Consider the following 22,077-nt stretch of genomic DNA (forward strand, 5'->3'; position numbering starts at 1 on the left):
ATCATCTATGTTTTAAAAGCAATGAAATAAGATGAAGCTAGAAAATGAGTGAAGAACGTGACTTGAGTGAGGACATTTTGAGCCCCTTCCCAAAGGCTCGCCAGCGAGTGTCGCAAAATATACTACGTGGGAGTGCCGGAAAAGTAGTTCCTCTAGCATGCTACTTTAACGCACTATAGCAAACTGTAACATGCTCTCATACATTTATAAAAGTCATGAATGTATAAAATGAACTTTTTCCATTTAAAGGAAATTATTAAATAGTAAAAATACACCCAAATGATGACATTTATCTAGGTGAAAGGAAGGTTGTGATTGGCTGGGAGGAAGAGGGGGGCTGGCAGGCCGAGGTAACTCAACCAATGAGAGACGTCGACGCAGGTGAAGCCGGCGGTCGGCGGAGTGATATGTGACGTCACAACTCACACTACGCCCCTTCAAGTTGAACCTCCGCTGCCTGAGTCTATAGTCCACTCTGAGCTGTGTCTATCCCTGTGTAGCCTAAAGCACAATGGTGAGTTGTTCTTTCTCTCCCATCACTTGGATCTTCACAAGCATGTGGCTTTTACTTTGTGTCAAAAGATGGGCCTTAATTCCCACGTTTTTAAGCTAGGAGAGGACAAGATGCCGGCAAAAGCCGTGACACCACATTACCGGTGTGTTGGGAAAATCATGAATTGTTTGGTGAAGTACTGTGTTTTTAAGGGTTTAAAGTGGTTTTTTAATGGTAAGTGGTGGAGCTTTTAAAATGGAGTGTAGGTAGCGAGGTTATGGTGTAAATGTTTAGTATGTGATTTATGACATTTCAAATGTGCGTGCTAAAGGGGCACAAGCGAGTGATAGGCCACTTCTCAATTTTTTTTTTTGTTTTTTGTCGAGGCAGCAGCTAGTACCCCCGTGCTGGCGCCAGCACACAGCCACCCTCACGTTAGTTCCCTAAATCGCCAGAAGCTTGGGGAAAGTGGGAATTGGCCTAGTGAGGGTGGGACCTCCCTCCCCCACCCACCAATTCACTTCCCCGGGGGGGGGGGGATTGTAAATTATTGGGCAGCGCCACTTAGTGAACATACCGCAGTAATACTGGATAGTTACCAAGATTTTCGTGTAGTTTGTTTTTCCTTAATTGACTAATGAATTATAGCATATTTTTTTAAGCTTTGGTAAATACTATCATTCTTGGATGCTTTTTTTTTCATGTTTGCTTTAGGTATAGAACTTGGAAATTCCTTAGTCTGATGGTGCATGTTATGTTGGGGGGGGGGGGGTTAATTTTTTTTTTTTTCATTTAACCTAGGCAAAGTCAACCTCCCTTTTGGAAGTTAGATTAACTTCATTCCTTGAAGCTTATAATCCTGCTCACTATTTCTGCTTAGTTTCTAGAAACCGAGTTGCCTTTAAACATTTATTGGGCCATAAAACCCTTAACTTGTGCTTTAAACATTGTGCAGTGGCAGCAGTTCAGGTGTTCGTCATAAGTATCTTTTAAAAATCCTGACTGGTGTACTGGTAAAGGAAATGCAGACAGCTGCAGTGCTACATTCATATGATCCATATTGGTAAACTTGCATGTTCTAAACTTGTCTTGGTTATTGATCTTGTGAATATCCCTTGTACTAGACTTCCTACCATTACGTTTTATGCTATGACTTTTTCCTAATCTCGGCTTTGAGAGCTGAAGGATATGCTTAATACTGAATCGACCAAATACTTATTCCTTGGCATAGTTTGAGAGATTTCAAAAGTTAAGATATTAAGTACAAGAATTTAAAGTAGACTAACCTTGGTTGTAGACAGCCAGTGGCCTACTCAGGCTAGTTAAGTAGGGTGTAAATAGTTTGCTCTTGGGTTGGACTTTTAAATTTTATCCATAACTGAATGGTTGAAAACTTAAAGCATGACTCTATGCAATGGGTGGCAGAAGCCATTTGTGAGCTACAATTATCTTGCAGGATGGTTTAGAAAGACACGTAAGCAAACTCTAACATATGTATTAGAAAACGTTTCGGTCCTGGGACCTTGATCACTTCAGAAGTGATCAAGGTCCCAGGACCGAAACATTTTCTAATAAATATGTTAGTGTTTGCTTACGTGTCTTTCTAAACCAACTTGTCGGTATTTATTACCAAGATTTATACCATCTTGCAGGATAACCAGTACAGTGGTTAAGATGGAAATTTATTTTTACATCTTGGCAGTATTTGGTTAAATCAAATGTACTACAGTATGTAGTGAATGTCTAATACTTAGGTTTCTTATTGTCTGAACTTTTCTCCCCTGCACAATGAGCAGCTTACGTTTAATGCAGGAGAAAACACTGAAACAGTCCCTCAACCTTGATAGTCTCCTTTTAAGGCACGAGGTCGGACCTCGTCACAGGCAAGTAGGGTAGACTGGTGGAAGTGTCATGTTGAACAGGACATTCCTCACTAAAGTACTCTGGTGTTAGTTAAGGGGATCAATCTGGCAGATGTGTAGAGTAGAACTTTATTAAATATGTACCAGTGATTTGCAAAGGATTAAATAGCCAATCTTCAGTCTGAACTGATCTACTATAAGTTACACCTAATACAGTGGAACCTCTGTTTTCATTAATTCGTTCCAGGAAGTCTGCCTAAAACCTAATTTGACACTGGAGCAATATTTCCCATATAATATAAATCCAATTAATCTGTCCCAGACGCCCAAAAGTATTTAATACGTCTTATAGAAAATAACGTTTTACATACAGAAAATGAGAAATATAAAGGACTAAAGTGGAGAAGTGAACATTTAATAAATTTTAATTGACTTGTTGGCGTATGGAAGACGCGAGGAGGGGAGACGGAGGAGAGATTATTGGAAGGGGAATCCCCCTCCATAAGGACTTCAGGTATAAGGTCCCTATCTGGGAGTTGCTTGCCTCCTACTGGCACAGGATCTGTCACAACTGTCCAGTGAGGTCTGCTTCTGGCATCTTTTTAGATTTGCCTAAAATGGGACAAGACTTTCATTGAACATGTTGCAGACATGGCTTACAACAGCTTTGTTAGGGTGATATTTCTCCAACTTTGCAACTCTCCACTTTGCTCGCATGTCCTTGGCACCTGAAGGTGCATTCTCCCTCTCCCTCTTCCTCTTCCTCTGTGGTTAGCTCTTCCTTGTGGTTGTCCAACTCTTCCACATCCTGGCCACTCGCATCCAACCCCATGGACTTCCCCAAAGCCACAATAATTACATGACATGCATAGGGTAATGATCACTGGAGAAACAAAGCCAGACTCTGAACGCATGGGATGCTTTCTGTGGGTGCGGACATGTTTATGGCGGACTGACTAAAATGGGTGATGGACAAAAACTGGGACAACAGAATTCACCGAAAATAGGGCAGACTAAAACCGGTTCCACTGTACCGACTATAAAATTCTTATTTGGTGACCCTAGTTTTATCTTGTGCAATGTAATTGAGTGCACACAGTGCATTTAATGGTGAAATTAGCTAATGTCTTAAACATTAACACAGCAGTACAAAATGCATCCAGTATTTAGCAAAGCCTTGGTATAAAGTGCTTGCCTTAGCTTCATAGCAGGTACTTGCAGAAAATACCCTAACATGAAAAGAACACGTGTAAACCTAAAGCGGTTAACCCTTTCTGGGTTTGACTTGCTAGTATGTCTTGCACACCAGGGTTATTGATGTACTACTATGCATAAATTCTAGCACCTTCAGATCTAGCGAGAGAAAGCTGGTAGGCCTACATATGAAAGAATAGGTCTGTGGTCAGTGTACAGTATAAAAAAAAAAAAAAATCCTGCAGCACAGTGCATAATGAGAACTTTTTGGTTTAAAATAGTGACTTTGCAGTGTATTTTCGTATGTATTTATGGTTGTATTCTAGTTTTCTTGGTCTTTATAGACTAAGACATATTACAGAAATTCAGATGTTTGATTTACTTGCAAACCGTACATTGATATTTTATATTTACAGTAGTGGGTTGCAATGCAAAAAGCCTCTATTAGGCCTAGGCATTATGGGCCAACTTAACATTATTGGCTTAGACTACTTAACACTAAGGATTGGTTTCACACTGAAAAGTACCTAGAAATTGAACTCAAAGTAGCAGAAATGTTTGATTTTTGCCAAAGTTTAAAAGTAAACAAATCATGCCACACGTCCAATACACGTCAACTGGAGTCTAATATTCTTTCAAAAGTGTTGATATTATTTACACCATTTCTACACTAATGCAGTAATCTGCATAACTATTAATCTTTTTAACTCGGTGGAAAGCACAAGAAATGTAAGATGGGTCTGGGGATGTGACTAATAAACAATGTTATTTTAGTGCCAGGAATGGCTTGTTTATTCTGGACACTATTTGGAAATTGGTATCTTTTGAAATTCGTGTGAAATTGGCAGAATTGCCAATTTGACTACTTTATTGACAGTTGAAATTGGTAAATGGGTGATTTCTTGTACTCGTTTGATAGGACAAAATGGAGTTCTAATGAGTTACAATTTTTGTTGACTAGTACACTGGAATTGGCCAAAGGTCTGTGGGTGAAATCTCCGATAAGTATACATTGAGCACTAACTTTGCAAGAGCATAATTTAATAAGTTTTCCATCAAATTTCATACTTTTGGCATTATGATTGGGAGAAGTCTCTAATTTCATAAATAATTTTTCCAAAATTTTTGACCCTGAGAAAGTTTGAGGGCCTCTCAACACTGAAAGGGTTAATTTATGCCTGCATAGCCAATACAGCCATTAAAATTACTGGGTGTTCCTGTCCTAAATCTTCCAAAGTTTGTAATAAACATTCCCAATCTGTGCTTATTCTACTAGTGTAAAATAGTAAAAGTAGTTATTTGGGTACATGAATTGTAAAATTTGATATACCTTTAATAGTTTAGTTTCTAAGCCCAGCCATGGGCCAGGCTTGTCTGGTGCTTGCCTGGTCAACCAGGCTGTTGCTGCTGGAGGCCTGCTGCTCCACATCCATTACAGCCTAGTTGATCTGGCACCTGGCGAGATACTTGTCCCCATTTCCTCTTGAAGGCTTCTACACTTGTTGCAGCAGTTTGATATTTTCTGGCAAGATGCTGATTAGTCGGGGACCCCGAATGTTTATAATGTTCCTTTGTCCCCACCGCACCCCTGCTCCTCAGTTTAAAATAAACTTCCTTCCCATATCTCTCCAGTAAGTTATGGCATTGTGCAGATTTGGGACCAGGCCCTCTAGTACTTTCCAGGTGTATATATTATCGTGCATCTCTGCTCCAACAAGTGTATGTTAAAGACTTAAAAGCATTCCCAGTAATTTGTGCTTCACTGGCTTGGTGTGAACTCTACCGTTTGTTCCAGCTCTCTCCTGCTTTGAACAGGGCAGTCAGATAGTGATTTGAAGTTACCATAGGCATTATTTCCCTTGTTTTGAAAGCTCAGGGTACCCATCCAGTCATCCTCCTGGCTGTTGTGATCTTTCTTATGGTCTTTAAGTTGTATTTAGTGCCTAGTTGACCAGGCTGTGATGTATATGGTGGCAAGTATGTTGACTAGTAAAGCACCAGACAAGTTTGGCTTAGGGTTGGGCTGCAAGAGTGTTTAGTCACAGGGACAGTTACAAAAATTATCATGCATAACAGCATGTGAAATTGCCTAGGATAACCAAAAGTAACTTTTCCATTGGGGTTGAGTAGGAAGTAAGATGTGAAAGGTCAGATTCTAATCTGATAAATGTTGAAGCTTTAAAGAATATACCTTAACTTGACAATGTTAATTTAGGTCTAAAGAACATGATCTCTGCAGCAGGCACACTAGCCCATGTGAGGCAGGTCAGTCTCCTACCGGCTTGATCTTGTGGGGTAACTTCGAAAAGCAATTGATTCTTCCCTTGATTGGTGCCAATTGCTTGTGCACAAGCTTGTGGGTTCAAAGCTTCCCCTGGTTAAAACATAAAATTTTAAATTCAACAAGCTTTGCAGTTAGTCTGTTTTAACCCTTTGAGGGTCGAGAGGCCCTCTCCCAAACTATTTCTCGGTCGAAAATTTTTCTAAATTTTCTTGTAAAATTATCTTTCAGATCATAATGACTCCAAAAATATGAAATTTGATGGAAAAACTTGTGGAATTATGCTCTTGCAAAGTTAGCGATCTCAAAGTTGACAATTTCGCCCACTTTGGGCCCTATATTTTGGCCAATTCCAATGTTGCAGTAGACTAGAATTGTAGCTTTCCCTAGAACTCCATTTGTTCTATTGAGTAAAAGAATCCACCCATTTACTGATTTAAACTACCCAATAAAGTGGTCAGAAACTGGCAATTTAGGCAATTTCACACAAATTTCAAAAGATGCCAATTTCAAAATAGGGTTCAGAATAACTGACATTCATGGCACTAAAATAACTTTTTCTGTTCATTAGTAATGTGTCTAGGCCCCTCTTGCATTACTTTCGCTTTTCATTTTGAATTTTTCTGTTCTGTATACTACTGCATCATTGTAAAAATGGTATATCAGTGCACTTATGAAAGAATGTTGGACTTCCCAGTTGTGTATTGGATGCATGGCTTGATTTGTTTACTCTTGAATATAGGCAAAAATCGATAACTTTTTGCTACTTTGAGCTCAATTTCAAGGTACTTATGAAACCAAGTCTCTCATTCTGTAATATATCTTCCATTCTGTCAAATGAGACAAAGGAAACTAGAATACAGCCATAAATGCCATATGAAAATTTGCTAGAAAGTCGCCGTTTTAAGCCAAAGACGGCAAGTTTTTCTCGTGCAGTGTGCTTCAGGATTTTATACTGCACACACTGACCAGACCCATTCTTTCATATGTAAGCCTGCCAGCTTTCTTCCACCAGATTTGAAGGCACGAGAATTTAGGCACACAAGTACATGACCAACCCTGGCTGCAATGACGTACTTGTACGTGACTAACCCTCAAAGGGTTAAATACCACTTTTGCACTTTAACTTTTGACATTTACGAAACCCCAGTGTTTCACCACTCTAAGACACAAGGCCCTTGACAAGCCTTTTGGTTAATTCTTAGTTGTTCCCTAGAAAGCTAACTGGTGCTCAGTGTTGTACTTGGTTTATAATGTATGGCTCAGGGTGTTTTAGTAGCAGAGGTTGGTTGACTAGTTAGGTAGGGTATGTAAAAGGAAGAAAGTTAAGTGAATATATGTATAGGAAAGAGTAAGGTGACGAGGATAAAAGAATTAGGTAATGTAAGATTAGATATCAGGTTGGAGGGAGAGTATGGAGCAGGCGAGTGTTCAGGTATTTGGGAGTGGACGTGTCAGCAGATAGGTCTATGAAGGATGTGAATCGTAGAATTGACGAGGGGAAGAAGGCGAGTGGTGCACTGAGGAGTCTGTGGAGACAAAGAACTTTATCCATGAAAGCAAAGGGGGGGAAATATAAGTAGTTATACCAATGCTCTTGTATGGGCGAGGCATGGGTTGTAAATGTTGGAACAAGAATGCTGGAGGCAATGGAGATGTTATGTCTGAAGGCAATATGTGATGTGAATGTAATGCAGAGAATCCATAGTTTGGAGATTAGATGGTGTGGGATTACCAAAACTATTATCCCGAGGGCTGAGGAAGGGTTGAGATGGTTTGGATGTGTAGAGGATGGAATGACAGTATACAAATTTGTAGTGGAGGGAAGGCAGGGTAGGGGTTGGCCTAGGAAAGGTTTGAGGGAGGGGGGGGGGTACAGGTTTTGTGCAAGAGGGGCTTGACTTCCTGTAAGCATGCATATGTTACAGTAGCAAATGGAGACTAATGCTTTTTAGGACTTGACATGCTGTTGGAATGTGCAGAAGGTAACCTAAATGTTGGGATTCAGGGAAATGAGCAGGCTGGACTGGAGTCCTGATGATGGGAAGTACAATGCCTGCACTCTGAAGGAGGGGTGTTAATGTTGCAGTTTTGTATCTGTAACACGAGTGCACCTTTGGAAAGACAGTGAAGTGAAAGAAATTTTTTTGGGCCACCCTGCCTTTGTGGGAGACAGTGTTAATAAAAATACTATAAAAATACACGCATAACACCCCCCTTCCCCTGCGTATGAGAACTTCACTTTTCAGACTGAGTTGTAACTAGATAATGGGCCAGGTTGGATTTGAGCTTTTAATTCTGCAAAACTGTCAATGGTTTAATTACTAGACCTGTTTTCCTTGGAAAATCCTCGGGTATAGGCCCAAATATGCACACTGAAATCATTCCCTACAAGAGAGCATGTGGTGAACCCCCCACCCACCCACACACGCACACGTGCATGGGGGGGGGGGTGTTGTGCCACAAGTACAGACATGTCTGGGGACCAAACTGTTCAACTGCCTCCCAGCCTGGGTAAGGTAGAATTACTAAACCTCTGGCTTCCAGAGGGAGCTGATAGGAACCTAAAGTCGTTACATTACTAGCTGGGCTGTGGTTCATGTGGCATTTTGTGCATGGGTAGCAGTAACAGCCTAGTTCATAAAACCCTAATCCACTAGAGGCCTGGTCGTGGACTAGGCTGCAGGGGCATTGACCCTTTGAGCATCCTCTAGTTATCAAGAATTGCATAATGTAAATATTGCTGTTGCTAGTGATCACTTTTTCACTTGCCAGTCAGTGGCAGTCGTAGAACTGAGGCCAGGGTCCCTTGTGGAATTGTCAAAAGCTTTGCTCCTTGAGACAAGCTGTAAGGAATAAATGTAGTCATCGATAAATGTTTTTGGCACATGCACAGTGTACTAAAATAAAAACCCTGCCCAGTGTTGCATGATTGGGGATGGGAGGGCAACAGTTTGGTTTAAATTAGCTTTAGGTTTGTTTCTAGTTTAGTTGTGCTATTTCTAAAAGCACGTGTAAAAGTTACAGGCCTAGCAAACAGTAGTGATACTTTATAGAGCCCCTTGTTCTCACATTTTGGCCAAATTAGGCCAGTCTCCCAGGATGCAATCCACACATTGACTAATCCAGGCACTCATTTTACCAATAGTCGAACCTGGACAGCAAATGTCTTGAAACGTGTCCTGTGTTTTGACCTGTACAGGGGATTGACCCCTGAATGTGAACTGTGCTAGCGGTCATGCTATGGGATACCATAAAATCAACTTTATAGGCAGTTATAAGATTGGTTTTATTGGCTTTTTTTCTATAGTTTGATAGAACGGCACAGATCATTTTTGGTTGGTTTCATGACCAGAAGTAGCTTACACTTTAAGCTGTCCTGTGTAAAATTATGCACCATTATTTTTTACCTACACATCTGCCACCTGCCAATATTTTACCTCTGGTAAACCTCTGGATCCTTTCATATAGTATTCTTAAGTTTGGAAAAAAAAAACAATCAGAAGGCCAGTAGGGTCTACTATTACCTCGTAGCAAAAGTAAACGAAGGAACAAAGTTGTTCCACAACCAGCTTCCCTACCAGCAAATAAGTGTCGGTGGTTAAAAAATGACCAGTCCAAATCCTTTTAAATACAGTGGACCCTTGAATTTCATCATCCCTTTTCTGTATGTAAAATTTTCTCTAAAATTGGTAATTTTGGGTGTCTGGATTAATTGGATTTACATTGTCTTGTGGGATGAGAAACATTAACAAAATAAATTTTATAGAGAACAATAGTTTTACATACAGAAAAGGGATTAAATTTGAGGGTCCACTGTAAGTACATTATACATGTCCTTAGACCAATAAAAATTTTTTATGAAATTACTGGGTTATATATACAGTATATACCATATATTACAGTATTACTCTTTCCTTGTTTTTTCAAGAGTACAGTGGAACCCTGGTTTTCACTCATTGCATTCCAGGTCATCTTGCAAAAACAATTTTTCCCATGAGAAATGTAAATACAATCAGTTTGACACCCAAAAATATTAACAATTTTTTAAGATTAACTAGTGTTCTGGCTCTTCAGTAGTTAGCTCTAACAAGTGGTCATTCACCAACTCTTCCACATTCATTACTCGCCTTAAAATATTTAATCTTTATGTAGGGTGAGAGGTGAGTAGTACTTTTTTGTAGGAAGTCTGACATTTTTGGGTTATCCTAGGTTCTCTGCACATGCTGCTATGTATAACTATTTGTGTATACCTGAATGAGCTAAGTAGCTGGTAGATGTAGGTAGCATAGGCTACATACCTATACAATATTTGTGGCCCAGAGCCATATTACCATCAACATGCCTTCAGTTTTTCTGAACTACCTTTAGATGCCATCATAACCAAAGGGAGAAGTAATGAGTAATTCATCCCGAGAATTGTAAACGAAAGCCAGACGCAGATTCGTAGTTTTCTCTAATGCTCAACCAGAGAAAGAAACCCCTCCTGCTCTGAATATTTTCTACATGGCCTTTTGCCACCTGGTAAACCATTTGTTGGACCCATCCCTGGAGTTTTCTCCAATTTAATTTTACACAAGTGCTGGTTTTCCATGCAATTAATAAACTTTATTAGATCAGGTGCTGCAATTGGTTTTCTATATGAAAATTGATAATAGATCCTGTTCATTAGAGGGAAAGGGGTCTTGAACCTCCCTTTTTGGGGGGGGGGGCTTGTTTAAAGCCTACCATAGTTCAGCCTTACCATTTTGCTAGTGTCTCAACTTCAGTTTTGAATGATAAATGAGCATCCCACTCCTTTCATATGCAATATGTATATCAAATTAGCTAGTTTATCATGCCACGCAATTGCTGGTACTAGCATGTCTTCCAAAAATCTTAACCTCTCCCACCCAAGTAGTGTGCACTTTCTGGCACTTGTTTACATAGGTGGTTTAAGATTTGCTGCTGTATTTAATGAGCAGTTGCCTACCATATACTTCTGTACATAGTGCCTGGTTACAATCAGTCAGTTTGATTTTTAACTTTTAAAGTGTTGGACCTGACTTTGCTAGTCTGTGCCACAAGTGCATCCACTCTTGGTTTCTTTGTTGGCGAGCTCTTGGTTAAATAAATTGGACCTGATCTCGTTGGATCAAACGTCTTTCCAAAAGTTTGACTTTATTGGCGCTTCACATCCCCCTCCCTCCCCTTTCCCTCGTGAATATACACAACAATCAGCACGTGCATTCAGACTGAAATTAAATTGCCTATAGTTTGTGGAGCTTTGATTTTACTAAGTATAACTAATTAGTATACTCCCAGAAAGTGAAATAGGTGCTAGTTAAAAATTAGTGCTCTGCTCATAGGATCCCACTTGTAAATCTGAATTTCATGTTACAGGCGTCCGGGGTGAAAGTATCAGATGAAATCCATCAAGCATATACAGAGATCAAAAAGGGCAAGAAGTATAGATACATCATCTTCCACATAAAAGATGATAAAGAAATCTGCATTGAAACGGTTAGTTGATGCTCAGCATGTGGAGGAGTATTCTAGCTTAACAGTATCAGCCTCTGAAGATATTGTAATGTTAAAATTGCCAAATAATGCACATGCTTTATAAACCTTTTGAAAGTGAGAATTAAAATTGCCTATTAAGCCATTTCGAATTTTTCCTTTACCCAGAAATGTCTGGAAAATATTTTGTGAAGTTCATACAGTATTACTTTTCAGTATGGTGATAGAGATGCTGCATATGATGATTACCTACAGCACCTGAGTAATGTGGGGCCAGATCAGTGCCGTTATGGTCTTTATGACTTTGAGTACGAGCATGCGTGCCAGGGGACTTCAGATGTAAGTTACAAACTGTTTGCTTTCACATTGCAATAATATATTGTTAAGCATTATTGGCAGTATTTTGTAGGGTTCTTCTAATGGCATTTGTTAAAGCCACAATCCACCATACCACAGGTGGGGGATTAAACCGAGTTGTATAAAAGGTTCAATTTCCACCTGTAGTATGGTTTGTTTGCAATAGTGACCTTAGTTTCAGGAGTCAAGCCACACCTTGGTTTTGCAGCATCAGTACTTGCATGAACATTATTCGAGTGTAGTTTTGCCACAATCTTAAGTATTTTAGCTATAATTTTAACATTCAATTTTTTTTATGTATACAGTGAACCTCGGCTCAAGTGACCCAGCATTCTAATTTTTTTTAGTACAAGAGCCATCGCTCTATTTTCTAGTTTCTGGACAAGAGCCAAAATTCAGGATGCAAACTTCCCACTCGGGAGGTTCCTTGATGCTGGTGAGGGGCTCTTGATCTAGGGAGTTCTGTGCTCCAGTTCCCTAAATTAAGCCTGAATACCTTCCATCCCCTACCCCTCCACAGGTGCTGTATGATCCTATGGGTTTAGTGCTTCCCCCATTATAATATAATGGTAGGTAGGTAGAAGGCAAACCACCCAGGAAGGAGCTACTGTCCTGCCAAATGTGTAAAACAAAAGCCTGTATTTGTTTTACATGGTAGGATTGCTGGTGTCTTCTGTATCATAAACGTGCAAGATTTCAGGTACGTATTGCTACTTAGGTCACACTACACATGCAAGTGTATGTGTATACACCCCACTGAGTTTTTTCTTTTTTTTTTTCTTGCTAGTTCATTTTCTATCTCCACGGGAAGTAGAACAGAATTCTTCCTCGAAGCCATATGTGCTGTAAGGAGACAAATGCCCAAGAGCAAGGGGGCTAATAACCCCTTCTGTATACATTACGTACTAAAGTTAAAAAAGCTATTTTTGGGCCACCCTGCTTTGGTGGGATATGGCCAGTTTGTTGAAAGATTAAGTACAGTGGACCCCCGCATAGCGATTTTAATCCGTGCAAGAGGGCTCATTGTTATGCGAAATGATCGGTATGCAAATGAATTTTCTCCATAAGAAATAATGGAAATCAAATTAATCCGTGCAAGACACCCAAAAGTATGAAAAAAAATTTTTTACATGAAATATACATTTTCCTACACACACAGAGAAGGATACATGCACAATAGTAGTACATGCACAATATATATTGTGCATGTACTATACTAAATGAAGAATAAATGACACTTACCTTTATTGAAGATGCAGCAATGACTGATGACTGTGTCCTGGGAGTGCCTTTCCCTCCTGAGTACTGTAGGTCCTGTTTGGCATTTTCTTCCAGAACAGGCCTTATCACACTGTGTATGCCACTATAATTCTTAAATCTCTCAAACCAACCTTTGCTGGCTTTAAATTCACCAATATGAGCACTAGTTCCAGGCATTTTTCCCTGTTCACCTGGGTGTTAGTCGACTGGTGTGGGTTGCATCCTGGGAGACAAGATTAAGGACCCCAATGGAAATAAGTTAGTCTTCGATGACACTGACTTTTTTGGGTTATCCTGGGTGGCAAATCCTCTGGGGTTAATTGTTTCTTGGTATTCTCAATAAGCCACACCAACAACGGTGGTGCAGCAGCAGCAGCAGCCGACGGTGCAGCAGCCGACGGTGGTGCAGCAGCAATAGCGATGGTTGATTGGGGTTTATTATACAACCTGGCCAGCTCGGAGACACGCACTCCACTTTCATACTTATCAATGATCTTTTTCTTCATCTCTATAGTAATTCTCACCCTTATTGCTGTAGGGTTGGCACTAGAAGCTTTCTTGGGGCCCATGGTCACTTATTTTGCAGATAAAATCGCCAAAAACACTAATAATACGAAATGTTCCGATTGTATGCTTGGATGTTACCGCGGAGGCTGGCTGGTAAACAATGCCACCGGCGGCACATGTGAGGCTGGCTAAGGGCGCACGTTGGACGCGTCTCGGACAAACAGTGGTGAGCGGGTTTTTGAGCGGTTTGCGAGGCAAAATTTTTGCGATAAAAGCGAGCGGTATGCGGATTAAACGTTGTGATGCCGACGGTATGCGGGGGTCCACTGTACAATAATAATTCTCCTTCATTCGTGAGGGTTAGGGTATTGAGAACCTCTTGAATGTTTGGTGCACAAATGTATTGTAGGGAAATATAATAGCATTTACTTAGTCTAACAATACTACTTCTTTAACCTATTGAACCATGAAAAATCGTTAAACTCTCAAACATCGTAAAATATATTGTACTTGGTAAAGCTGAAACTATAGAATTCAAGAAAACTGGTAGTAATGTGGAGGAACAAAGGGGAGAATGTGCCTTCAGTGATTCTACGATACGTACAGTACTAAACCAGCGAGTTGGTTACAGCACCAGCCACTGATAATGTAGCATTAACAATGTAGTAAGTAAAGAGATTAATCGATAGAAAAAAAAGGCACGAACCTAACTCCAATGTTGGAGTTGCACAAGGCTACTGACACAGCAGTCTCTACTGCCACAGCTGCTGCCCCCACCACTATGTAAGGCTAATCTTTCAGTGGCCTTTGTACGCCCTTTGCAACAACACTTGACATGCTTAATGACATTCGAGAGTATGTCGTGTTTTTTAGTTTGTCATGTTGGATGAATTGTGATTGCTAAATAAGCCATAGTTATTAGTGTCATTGAAGGACTATCTTGCCGTATCTCCAAACAAACTCGGCTGCCACCACCACAATTCATTACCTGGAGATTACTGGGAAAGGGTTTCAGGGGTCAACGCCCTGGTCTGAGACCAGGCCTCATGGTGGATCAGGGTTGGATCAACCAGGCTGTCACTGCTGGCTGCATGCAAGCTGACATATAAACCACAGCCTGGTTGGTTAGGTACTGATTAGCTCTCCAGTGCCTTCTTGAAGACAGCCAGGGGTCAATAGACCCTTTATGTATGCTGGGAGGAAATTGAAGTCTTGGGGCCCCCCAGACACTCGTATTCTCGTCGGGGGGGGGGGGGGGGGAAGTGTTGCATCTCCTGCCAAGTCTTGCTTTCATAGGGAGTGATTTTCATGTTCAATTTGGTGCCAATCCCTCCAGGACCTTCCAAGTGTACATTATTTCTTGCCTGCATTTGAGGAAATATAGATAAAGGACCTTCAGAAGTTCCCAGTAGTTTAGGTGTCTTGTACTAAAGTGTGCTGTGGAAGTTTTGTACACTCGACAGGTCTGCAGTGTTACCAGCTTTGAAGGGGGGGCTGTTGTACAGCAGTATTCCAGCCTAGAGCACAAAAAGATTTGAAGAATCGTGGGTTTGGCATCCCAAGTTTTGAAGGTTCTCATTATCCATCCTATCATTTTTAGCAGATGAGGTAGATAAATTGTGATCTTTGAAGGCGAGATCCTTTAACATTATTACTCCCAGGTCCTTCACATTACTCTTCCACTCTATTGGATGGTAAGAATTTGTATACCCACACATTTTTTTCAGTTTCCCATACCTGAGGAGTTGAAATTTCTCTTCGTTTAACTTCATACTGTTTCGAGTGGCCCATTCGAAGATTTGGCTGATGTCCACTTGGTCTTGCAGTGTCTTCAATGGAGGTCACTGCCATGGTAATCCGGGTATCTTCTGCAAAGGAAGTCAGAGCTATGGCTTGCATGTCAGAAATTAGGATGAGGAATAAAATGGGAGTACTGTGCCTTGTGGAACATCTTTTTACTGTGGCTGCCTGGGACTTTGCTCTGTTTACTATTACTGCTGTAGATCTATCTACCCCACTTTTCCCATTATTCCTTTATCATGCATTGTGTGCTATTACATAATGTAATGACATGTAATTACATATGTAATGACATTTTAAACGATTGGGCAGTTAGGCATTCGCTAATATTCGAAGCCCACAAATGTGGACAGACCTATAATATGTACAGTAGACCCTTGATTGTTGGTCATCTAGGCGATTAGCCGGTTTTTCGGCTCCTGGTGATAGGCTGCCATTTCAGATGTGTCCATCCACTGGCTGGGGCTGCTAGAGTGTCAATTTGGCTCTTTCGGTGCGTGAGGAAGCTTCTGCTCATACATCCAAACATTTCGCTTGTTTTTCCATTATGGGGTTTTTGCAGTGCAAAAAAAAAGTAACCATGGCTCCAATGAAAGTTCCTAGTAAAGTTTGTGGTAAAAACTAGAAGCACCATGGAATTGAAGTGTAGCAGGCATGCCAGAAGCCAACATTAGTCTTCAGTAGTCGTGTAATACTGATTTAATTAGTTTTGGTGAATTTTTTTTTCTGGCGTGGATTAATTCTTTACAATTCTTATGGGAAATATTACTTTGGTTTTAGGCAAAGCTTCTGGAATGGATTTTGGCCAAGAGGGTCCACTGTGTAATTAACTTCAAAAGGCAGTCGCACGATCAGTGAATACCGCAACAATAGCTGCCTCCACTTGTCACAAAGACGTATTTTATTCATTCTAGAGTATCTGGTTTGTTACTCGTATTGTCATATTAGATGAATTGATAGATAAAAGCCATAATGGTTATATTGAGAATATTTTGTCCTGTCTCTTGAAAGCAGGAATTCCACTAGAACGGATTAATGGCGCTTCAGTTAATTTAGATGAAAAAAATTGACTTGGCACACAGGCAGATCGGGATGAGAGCTAGATCACAGAACTGATTAAACTTGTAAGCTGAGGTTCCACTCTTAGAATGTAGTTCCTTGTTTAGAAACTATTTTTGCCCTTGTTGGTGAAACTTCGTGATTAACTGAATGTTTCTCTTCCTACTTCCAGACAACGAAGCAGAAATTATTCCTCATGTCTTGGTGCCCAGATACTGCAAAGATAAAGAAGAAAATGTTATATTCTTCTAGCTTTGATGCCCTTAAACATGCCTTGGAAGGCGTTGGCAAATATATCCAGGTAAGGTTTTGTGATGACTTGAATTAGCATCTAAGGTAGTAAAGAAAAGTGTTCAAAACTTTTTTTTTTTTTGTGAAGCTTGTGCAGTGACAAACCAATTCTGTTGTGACAACAGTACATTACTGAAGTTTACTGCCATCTAGATAGTGGCCTCTAGAAACTTCAATTGAACCTAATTTCTCTAGCCCTCTGATAAATGGAAACTTCTGTTTACATTAGGTTCTTTGCAACAGTAGGGGAAATGCCAGTTTCAAAATCAGTTTTAAGGGTAACAGTAATGACATTCTAACTGGCATTAGAAATTCCTCCTTAAACTAAAAAAATTTAATTGATGCTTAACATGTACTATTAATTCTGTAATTAGTTGACTTGTGGGACTAAAATTGGTTGCAATAAGGAGTTTGTTCCCTGACAGGAAGGTTCCTTGATGCTGGTGAAGCACGTTGATTAAATGAATTGCAAGTTTCTAAGAACTTGTATTCCCAGGCACCCAATCTTATGGTGGCTTCTTCCCACTTATTTTTCACCCCATTTCTAGTTTAGGGTATCCCTCCCTTCCCTGGTAGAAATTTGCAGGTAAATGTTGGCTGCAGATGGTATGCAAAAGTTAAGAGCAGAGCTTTGAACTCTTCCCTTCTCCCTCCTGCTGTTCATTTTTGAGGTTTCTGTAGACTGTCACTTCTATTCTGCATATTAAGATTCCCAGACTTAGACTTTAGTAGGGTTGTAACAGCTTCAGCAGTTATTTGTAATCTAGACATCTTGAAAAAGGTGAAAATTAAGTTATTCCATAGAACTGCATAGGGCTTTGACTGAAGATGGATACTTACAGCTGATCCAGGTACAGACTGATTTTTTTGTACCCCAGACTTCCTAGACAGGATTGGCAGAACTATTGGTAATAGAAAGATGGTACAATAGTTAATGAGAAGTAGCAGCTTAGTGTGGGAAGCTTGTATACTTGTTTACTTTCTACCAAAGTTTTTGGCATGATTGTTATTGGAAGTTTGGGGGGAGGGGTAAACTGTGGCAGTTTGCCACAGTTCTATAATGTTGGAAATCTGAAAAATTATTGAAGGATGGATGTTGAGGTCATAGTTAAGGCAGAGGGGTATGTAGCTTATTGGTGCCAATGCTGGTGTAGGTGTTCAGAGCAGTATGGAAATCTCATTGGTGCAAGGCTGTTAGGACAGGTTGTTGAAAAGGGGGATCAAAGCTCGACTGAAATAAAAGGTAGGGGTTGAGCCAGGTAGGGTTGAAAATTTTCTTCAGCATCCAGCAGGAATGTGATCATGGTTTTAGTGAGGAAAATTTATGAATAAATTCTTGGGATGGGGACTAGTGACTTGGTCCTGGAGGTGGCAAAAGTAGTGGTGGCTTGCCTTTTGAAGGTGGCAAAAAAGTTAGGGTCCTTGATTGATGAAATTTCAGTACTAGAATGAGTTGACTTGGCTCTTCAAATTTTTTTGACCCTTCTACTGTCCAAACATAGATCTACGTTTACGTTCGGTTGGAGCACTGTACGAGCAAATGTAGAAGTTTGGACAGTTTAACCCTTAAACTGTCCAAACATAGATCTATGCTTTTTCAACATTTGAAAGTATGTAAAAAATGTAGATCTTTTACATTTGAAAATTTGTAAAAAAAAAATTTTATACAGTGGACCCCCGACTTCAGATATTAATTCATTCCAGAAGTCTGTTCGGGTGCTGTTACCGAACAAATTTGTTCCCATAAGGAATATTGTAAATTAGATTAGTCGGTTAGACCCCCAAAAATACACATACAAAAGCACTTGCAAAAATACTTGCATAATTGTTCGAGTTGGGAGCTGATCGTAAGGCGGGGTTCCACTGTATTTGAAAGTGGAAAAAAAATATATATATATGGAGCACTACGCATGTGAACGTAAATCTGTTGGGACAGTTTAAGGGTTAATGTGGCAAAATATTAAGCAGCGTTTAGAAAGTTTCATGTCGTTAAATCCTTTAGCAGGGTGATCAAAGGAATTTTTCCATATGAACTGGACCTAACTTCTAATTCCCCTCCCCTAATGGGTTTATTGCTACCCTTTAGTGGTGTTTTCCCTAGCAAAAACTCTTGCTACTGTATTTAAATGGTCTGACTTCCTATTAAGCCAGTGTAATCAAACTTTTCATGAGCTTTTTAACCCAGGAGCAGGATTTAGGTTATAGGCAGCCAAATCTTAGGGATTGTCTCTAGGGGAGGAAAGAGCAATTTATTGCACTTAATTGCATAGATTTTAATTTAAGATTTGGTGTCCAAAATTTTATTGGAGCTAATCCTTGGGCATCAAATCTTGAGTTAGTTGGTTTCCTATTCAAGAACTATACAATTTTTGTAGCAAATTGCCAGCCTAACCTGCTTAACTTCTGTTAGTTTAGCTTTGTTTTTTTTTGATGGTCCTTAAAATTGATACCTGCCACCTGATAGAGGGTCTGCTTGTCTTCAGGTTGGTGGGGAGAAGACAAACTAGCAAAGCTTGCATGTCTGTTAAGCTATCATTAATTGGAAGTTGGTTTTATCTTGATGGAAGACTTAGTTTACAGTTTAAAATTTTACCTGGCCAGTGCTGGGCTACTTCACTAGTTCATATAAAATCTAAAATTAAACCAGGCAGCAAATGGGTTGTGTAGTTTCACAGAACTAAATTTCTAAATGCAGTGATTTTGTTCCAAAGATACTTCCCCTCTTGGAAGGGGTACTTTCCTAGGAACAAACCCAGTATTCAGCATAAATTGTGGAGGTAATTTCCCTGATGTCTAAATTTTAGGCAAGGCAGATATGTAACATGGGTATGGGATATTTAATATTTAATTCCTTAATACAGTTTAGTAGGGAAATTTGTAAATTTTGTTTAAAATAATAGTGCTGGGGGGGGGGGGGGGGACTCTGTAGCTGTTGTGTAGTGCTGAATTGAGGTAGTCCCTTGTGTAGCAGTCTCTATTCAGATCAGCAAAATATTTTTTCAGAGAATGGGTCTGTATGGCACATTCACAGGATATGAAAAAAAAAATGCTCCATGCAGTTTTGATGGAAAAGTAAAACTGACCATTAAGATTTTAGTAGTTACCATATTAAGTTTATTTTTGATAGAATGGAAGTTTAAGATATTTCCCCATTTCAGGACTGGAGTACCTAATCATGTTTTTAAATTTTTTTTTTCAGGCTACTGACATGGCTGAAGCATCGTACGAGTGCGTGTTGGAAAAGTGTCGCTCGACAGATCGTTCCTAAGCTTGCGATGAGAGGCCCCTCACTAAGCAGCCCTTGTTCTATGTATTGTCACAACACCCCAGTTTTACACTGGATTCAGTTCTGGCCAACCCCACTGCAATGTGAGGGGCCCATCAGCACCACCCGCACTGCGGTAATGCTGCCCTAGTCATGCCCGGGCCGCAACTGTTACTATGCTACCCATGCAGCATCAGGGGACTCATTGTTTTATACTTGTGATTTATTTTGATTACAGTTAAATTGGTTGGTGTGTAGGTGGGTGGCAGCAGTTGTGCACTGGTTGAAGCTCTACCTTGCTGTGATCAGTGACACTACTTAAAGACCCTTGAAGAGGCATTGGAATGTTCATGCCTAGAACCGTAAACTAGTGCCATCTAAGTCCAGTACTGGTTAATTGCAGTTTAAGTGTAAGTAGCTAATTTGGGCTCTCAGATTTAGATAAATCATTGTTGGCCCCTAAACACCTGAATTTGAGCTGCCCCTATAACATTACCAGTGTCACCTGCTGCTACGTGTTGGCAGACAAGTTTAGTATTACATGAAGCTCTTCCATTTGTATGTTATGTCTTTACATGTGGATAAGTCACTTCTATGAATTTTCATTAGTTAAGCTTTATATAACTGAACCACATTGGTAGGCATTGCCAGCATGGCTCAAAGTAATTTTTGTAATTGAAAGTGCTCAAAATCTTTTGTTGCATCAGGTGTTGCAATTATGGAAAAAAAAAACTTTGATTACTTGAAAGTTTTGTATGATTTAATAGTAGGATGTCAACTTGTCTAAATAAATTTCTTTTTAATGCCTGGTAATTCTTTTGTATCCTTCAAAAGTTTAAATTTTGGAGTGTTTCATGGAAACTTTAAATTTTGAAGTTGCTAGTAAGGGCCCTTCCAAGGTAAAGTTGGAGGGGTTCCCCCCAAAAAATTGTTCCTGCAACAGGGAACACTTTACTGGTCCAAGTTTCACCCATGGCCCTAGTCACATGTGCTATTTACCCAACTTCCACAACTGGTTTGCGCCTTCATTTAACCCGTATTATTATTATCAAAAAAGAAGCGCTAAGCCACAAGGGCTATACAGCGCTGCAGGGTAGGGAAGGAAGCAAGGGAATTGGATGGCAGAAGGGAGGGGGGATGATCAGCAGGTTACAGAAAACAGCAGGGCAGGGGATAGTGGGTAGCAAGAGATTGAAGTAGAATGGGCTGAAAGTATCAGAATTTGTGAAGTCAGTCAGTCGTTGTCAGTCAATGAGAGAGTCCGGATGAAAGGTGGGTCCATCAGCGAGAAGGGAAGGTAGAGAGAGCAGCGGAGCGAAGACAACGACGACTGAGGTAAATTCTGCGTGCTCGTTGATAAAGTGGGCAGTCCAACAGAATGTGGCTGACTGATAATGGAGCTTGGCAATTCTCAGAGGAGCAAGACGCCTCTCCATGAGATATCCATGAGTAAGAAGAGTATGGCCAATGCGAAGACGGGAGAGAGTAGTCTCCCAACCTCGACACTGGTGATAAGAAGACGGCCAGTAACCTATACTCGGTTTAATAGACTGAAGTTTGTTGCCGAGCATAGTAGACCAACGTTGTTGCCAACTGGTGTGAAGGTGGGAAGATATTACAGCAAAATAGTCCGTAAATGGAATACCTCTATAAGAAACTGGTAGGTCATGTACTGCTGACCGCGCAGCAGTGTCTGCCTGTTCATTGCCCTGTACGTCAACACGACCAGGGACCCAACAAAAAACTATCTTTATGCTTGGTAAAGATGCGGCGTAGCCAAAGTTGGATACGGAGGACTAAGGGGTGAGGTGTATCAAATTTTTGTATAGCCTGTAAAGCACTAAGGGAGTCTGAGACAACCACAAATGATGACACAGGCATAGATGCAATGCGGATAAGTGCTGTAAGGATGGCATATAATTCGGCAGTAAAAATACTAGCCGAAGATAGTATTATTATTATAATCAAGGGGGAAGCGCTAAACCCGGAGGATTATACAGCGCCTGGGGGGGGGGATGTGGAAGGCATTCAGGCTTAATTCGGGGAACTGGAGCACAGATCCAATTCCCTAAATCAAGAGCCCCTCACCAACATCAAGGAACCTTCCTTGAGGGGCCGAAGATAGTAAATGCCCTTGTACGACGCTGTCCGGAAACACTGCTGCAAATCCTACGCCGTCGGAAGACTTCGAGCCATCTGTGTACACAGC

At 40.4% G+C, this 22,077-nt stretch overlaps 1 protein-coding gene across 1 annotated transcript; it reads left to right on the forward strand.

The window, feature by feature from the left end:
• Positions 1-373: 373 nt before the first annotated feature.
• On the forward strand, positions 374-20,672 carry tsr (Cofilin/actin-depolymerizing factor homolog tsr). The gene is made up of 5 exons (XM_053778864.2): positions 374-514; positions 11,213-11,332; positions 11,546-11,668; positions 16,485-16,613; positions 19,803-20,672. The coding sequence occupies exons 1-5, from the start codon at positions 512-514 to the stop codon at positions 19,869-19,871; spliced, it is 444 nt and encodes a 147-aa protein (XP_053634839.1). The 5' UTR covers positions 374-511; the 3' UTR covers positions 19,872-20,672.
• Positions 20,673-22,077: the final 1,405 nt, after the last annotated feature.

This window comes from Cherax quadricarinatus, chromosome 32, assembly GCF_038502225.1.
Source record: "Cherax quadricarinatus isolate ZL_2023a chromosome 32, ASM3850222v1, whole genome shotgun sequence".
NCBI classification, from domain to species: domain Eukaryota; kingdom Metazoa; phylum Arthropoda; class Malacostraca; order Decapoda; family Parastacidae; genus Cherax; species Cherax quadricarinatus.

Coding starts and splice junctions, on each gene's coding strand:
- tsr (XM_053778864.2), top strand. Junction 11,669..16,484: donor CGTGCCAGGGGACTTCAGAT/GTAAGTTACAAA, acceptor TCCTACTTCCAG/ACAACGAAGCAGAAATTATT. Junction 16,614..19,802: donor GCGTTGGCAAATATATCCAG/GTAAGGTTTTGT, acceptor TTTTTTTTTCAG/GCTACTGACATGGCTGAAGC.